The sequence below is a fragment of the Buceros rhinoceros genome, unplaced genomic scaffold (assembly GCF_000710305.1).
Source record: "Buceros rhinoceros silvestris isolate BGI_N320 unplaced genomic scaffold, ASM71030v1 scaffold5065, whole genome shotgun sequence".
Taxonomy (NCBI): domain Eukaryota; kingdom Metazoa; phylum Chordata; class Aves; order Bucerotiformes; family Bucerotidae; genus Buceros; species Buceros rhinoceros.
The window spans coordinates 22,459-27,720 of record NW_010414438.1 but is presented as its reverse complement, the minus strand read 5'-3'; the positions used below and the strand labels follow the sequence as shown (position 1 = coordinate 27,720).

The 5,262-nt window shown below is 35.3% G+C and overlaps 1 protein-coding gene across 1 annotated transcript in view; it reads right to left on the bottom strand.

Moving 5' to 3' along the window:
* Positions 1 to 249: 249 nt before the first annotated feature.
* The window catches only part of LOC104494276 (death domain-containing protein 1-like), a gene marked incomplete at its 3' end in the record, with an annotated part of 10,815 nt that continues 5,802 nt past the window's right edge, over positions 250 to 5,262 (bottom strand). Inside the window, exons 4-8 of the mRNA XM_010137086.1 lie at positions 5,235 to 5,259; positions 4,421 to 4,745; positions 3,580 to 3,759; positions 2,520 to 2,764; positions 250 to 414 (exon numbers count right to left, since the gene is read on the bottom strand). Of these exons, the coding sequence (XP_010135388.1) occupies positions 250 to 414; positions 2,520 to 2,764; positions 3,580 to 3,759; positions 4,421 to 4,745; positions 5,235 to 5,259 (940 nt within the window). The remainder of the gene's footprint in view (positions 415 to 2,519; positions 2,765 to 3,579; positions 3,760 to 4,420; positions 4,746 to 5,234; positions 5,260 to 5,262) is intronic.

Sequence of the window (5,262 nt, the reverse complement as noted above, 5' to 3'; positions counted from 1 at the left end):
GTTTCAAGTTTCATGTATATTACATTTTGTACAGTCTGTAGAGGAAAATATATTTAAACAAATTTATATTTTCTATAATTATGAGTAAATATTCTAAAGGATCTTATACTGCAAAGTGGAAGAAAGAGATGCCGGCAAGTTAATAATTAATAGTGGATAATTTCTTAATTCTAATAATTTCCATTGATCCGTATACTTGGAGGGAAGTACTTTAGTAAATAAAATTTTATTAAATTATTCATACATTACCTTTCTAAATGCTCATTTAGTTCAAATGATACAAGCCCATTCTGTACATTCTGGATAACAACGTCATCAAACACCTTCCACCCTTCTTCTTTGTTTCTGTGACCTAATAATTTCAAAGTATCACTGAGACTCTCCCCATTTTTTCTCACAGAAGCACTCAAAGCCCTGGAAAGCCAAGGAATTGTAGGAAAAAATATAATGAAAATTAGATTCTGCAGAAAGGGTAAGCTTGTATTTGTACCTCTACTTTCCCATTTGCTTTCCTTGATGACTACATGTGTTTTTCTCACTGTACTGAAAATCTGAACCTGGAACTATACTCCAGAGAACATAAGTGGTATAATAGTTAAGAGGATTTTAAAAATTCCTTTCAATTCTCCAGAAAGAGGAATACGAAAGGGAAAAGTTTCTATCTATATAAATCTAGTTTAAGCTATCATTTAATATAAAGCACAATAATTATTATGAATTGTTTTCGAGTAGTTCATCAAGATTTATATTCTGCAGAAGTAGATGTCTGAAAAAAACCCCCACCATTTCTTCCAGAAGCAAATGTTACTCAATAACCACAAAAGGAATTAAAAAAAGAAGACATGACTGCTACCCATTATCTCTTTCAAGAGAGAAAATAAAAGTAGCTTCTCTTGAAATCAGGTGATCACTTTGATATCACAGAGTCAAGCAACTGTGACATGACATGCTGTGGCTAATTTATACTTATGAATGAAACATGAGGGTGTTTTTACAGAAGACCATAACTCTCCTCTCCCACACACTTGTCCTTACCATTTTTTTTTTTTTAATCTGGATGTGAATAACCCGTTCACCTTGAATGAACACCCTATGTATAATCCAAAAAACAACATACACCAGACAGGACAGCCTAAACATTTCTCAAGCATACAGCCTCAGCCTATGTGCAAATACAGGAAAATGTTGGCATGATTTTCTAAGGAATTTGTGTAGAAATAAGCACTCGTTCCATGGTCTTGTCATGGCTGTGCTTTGACTGAGAATCTGAAGTGCCATTTAGACTGGTATTAAGAACAAACGGATACCACGAGGGTACTGCCACATAATGAAATGCTTCTGGTACAGGAAATGAAATTTGAATCTCCTATAAACAGACTTGGGCATCCTTCCCAAATCTGAAGTTTGTGATAAAGACGGATGTGCAGTCTAAGAGACCAGTGTGAGCGTAGAGCTATTTAAAACATGATCTATTTAAAACACCAAGTTTCTCAGAAATGGAAAGTTAGAACATTGTCCTCCTTCTCCATCTGTACCTTGCTTATAATCTTGGCATTTGGATGAATTTTGAAAAAAGACAATGTTTACATAGTAGGAACAAGCTCTTTAAAGACCTACAGTAGAAGTACTTCAAAGCTAACTCTTGTTCCAAACTACTCTGTACCAAGAAAACCTAGTAAGCCTTTCTGAACCTGAAGTTGCCCAGGGTAGAACTGGAAGAACGACAATCAAATGGTAAATTTGGACTGATTTCTATTCCTGTATGAGATGGCAAAAACACCGTTTACTTTGCTATCAAAATAGATAAGGTCAGCTTTAGCCTTTTTTCCACAAAGAAGTTTGATCCATATCCTCATGTGAAGGATGGATAAATTTTATTGAACTGCCAGTTAACAACTGAAATTTTGAGATACTTTTCTGAGTCCCCACGTTATAATGCTTTTAAAGAATATTCCAAAAGATCTAAGTTTTAGAAATTTTGTAATGAGTGCTTTTGAAAAACATTTTTGCCTTTATCCGGTGTGGCATTTACTACAAAACTGACCTATTCCAAACTGTTTTGTCATAAATTTTGACTCAGGTAGCTATTGGAATGTGTAGAAGTAGAGATCAGAAAATTCAAAGGCCAGGGTAGCGAAACCACCAACTGGTAAAATAATGACCACAGCAGCTTTGAGACATGGTTATTCTCTATGTTCAGTGTTTGGCATTTGTGAAAATAGCTGGACATTTCTTGTTGAAAAAATCACATGCATTTTTCATCCTGATTCCTGCTAGAAAAATAGTGGCTAGCATATATAAAGATTATACATCAAATGCTATATGAATCTTCCTGGTGAAGCTATAGCATAAGAATTGTGCGGATTTACTCTCGTATTTTTAACAATGTTTCTAAGTATAGCAGACTGTATTAAGGAACTAACACATTTTTAATACAAAAGTTTATCTATCAGCAGCTGTTAAAATTAATTCATTTTGATGTTATGACAATGCTGAACTGCTAGTGAAGTTGTTCTTACCGAGGATGGTGTGCCATAGCAACCCTCTTTACTGTAGCACTAATGGCTCTCACATGTTCCGTCTCATCTCCTTTCCTCTTTTTTTCTGAGTTTGGAGGACAGGGTAGAGTAATAGTGACCGAGCTGTTGAAAGGCTGGGCTGAAGGATGATGGACATAAACCAGTGCGCTAGTAGATACCACTGAGTGGTACATATCATGTCTTGCTTTCAGTGTCGAAATCAGTGATGGTTCTATTGGCTGAATCTAAATATGGAAAGCAATTATACAATTTATTTGTAAATGAATAAGTCTTCTCATACATGCCTGAAGTTTTACAAAGTTATTTATCTTGGGGAACTGATCAGACTATCATAGAAGCTTTAGGCTCCTTTCAATGACCCACGAACCACCTTACCAACATAGTAGCACTTTATACAATGCACAACCAAGTGCTTGAAAGTCATCAAACCTGGAATCTTTACTGACTAAAATATTTTGATTACTTTGTTCCTGCTTTGAGTTCGAATTTTGAAGCTCCTGAGATCCCTCAGATTTCAATAATTTTCTAAGATTTTTCAAATCTGTATGCTTTTCTCTGTTAATTTTAGCTTCTCTGTACCTCAGAATCAATGTTTTTATGGGGGAAGGAAGAAACACATTGGAGGTCACTCTCAGCCTAAGACTAAGAGGTAACAAAGCCTTCTGTTGCACTGCCTGGTACAAATTATGAAGGCCAGATGAGCAAAATAATTCCATTAACTTAAACACTATGCTAAGCAGTTGAATTTTGGAGTTAATGCTCATGTCATTGAACCATATCTTTTTGAGTATATCAGAAATAGATGGTTCTTCTGTGTAGCTAGAGATTTCATTAACTACTGACAATACAATATTATATGGTTTTAACAAAGTTGACAGGAAACCATTTGCTGTGTGTACAGGATGTGGAGCTGCAACCACTTTTCATACACTTCTAATAATGGAAGAAGTTGCCCTTTAACATGTTCTGCATTCTCTCTTTAGAACTGATCAGATAGATAACAGACTCATGGAACAAGTATTGTGTATTTCAAGCTCACCTTTAACTGCACGGGGGCTGGAGAACTGAAGGCTTCCGGATGGTAACAGAACAAGATTCTAGAATCCATGCTCAGATTTTGTGAGAGTCCTGCCTTTGGAACAGTAAATGTTTCTTTCTTTAAGCATGACAACACAGAAAAAACACCTAGCTGGTGAATTTTAACTTCTGCAAATGTTTCCTGCATAAAGAGAATGTGGGGTTAGAGTACATTGGAGGAAAAGGAAGCGGGGTTCTGCAGTGGATTAGCATTATGAGAAGGCAACATTATCTATACAGCGAGGTGTGAAATGAAAATAAATTTCATATTATTTCCACCTGGATGCCCTGTTATCTAGTGATCTCTAGTCATCATGCAACGTCAGTAATATTCCAGTGTACGGGGTAAAATGAAATAAACTTATAAACTGGCCCAATGTAATTCTTCTGCATTTAAAAAAAAAAAACCAACATCCTGTGTTTCTTTGAGATGTAGTTTGAACTCATACACACAGAATTGTATTAATCCTCTGTAATCTGAATGCAAAATAATTCCCCTTAAGTTTGTGGTTTTATCAAATTTTGCAAAGTATTACATTTGTTTACAAAAATCGTGAACCATTACTCAATCATTAGTATTGTGGAACCAAGCATTTGCCTTAACATTACAAGTGAAAAAAAGGATCTTGTTAAATAGTAGCTTTCAAATAGAATTAGTTCTTGAGAAAGTAGGAAGAAAAGTTCAATTTAACCTGAAGTAGTGAGCAACATGGCTTAACAATGACAACTTGTATGACTCCACAGAGGCTAAACTGGGAACCTGGAATGATGCTCTTAAAATGCTTAGATGAGAGGTTACCAACCTTATGGTTTCCTTGGTACCTCTCCAAAGAAATAGGAGTTAAGTAGTTTGATTGAAAGTTCACGTCAGTCACCTTCACTATTATCTCCCGATAATTTCCTCTGAAGTGTGAAGTAAATGGGATTGCAACATTGATAGGGAAAGGGATTGTTTTCTCATAATCAGAGCATTCAATACTGATGACATTGCTGACCAGTTCCTCAGAATCATCCACCACCAAGGAACTACTGTCATTGACTATCTTACACTTCAGATTCTCCACAGCAGTTGCAGGGCCTTTAATAAAACATGCTACTTCATTCGTACCACACTCTTCCACTAGAAATCTGGAGAAAAAGAATATAAAATACTATTCTTAATGTTTTGGGTGGGTGGTGTCTTGTGATTTTAGTTAAGTTCTTTACTGTAATGATGTGCTACATTATAGCATAAGCAGATAATCCATAAAAATATGTTTATGAATAGGTGGGAAAATAATGAAAATTTTTACATTTAGCTTGTTTCAAAACAGCTTACAAATTATTATAGAACTCGCTAATTTGGGTCCTTTCCTACTGATTTCCAACAAACCGGGAATTATTGCCTTTACTGGCTGTCATTCAGTCCCTCTCTGGCATATAAAAAACTATGCAATCAAATAGAAACTCACAGTTTATTTTAGATGTCATGGAAGATCTTTATTGTGCATGCTTAGGTTGTAAACTGCTGTTCTGTGCATGACTAGCAGCTATTTAATACATGCATATTGAGTTTCTGGGCCCACAGATGTTTATATGTGTGCTAATAAGCAATATTTAAGAAAAATGTGAACTTACTCTTTGTTCATCCAATGCCTAGATTTTT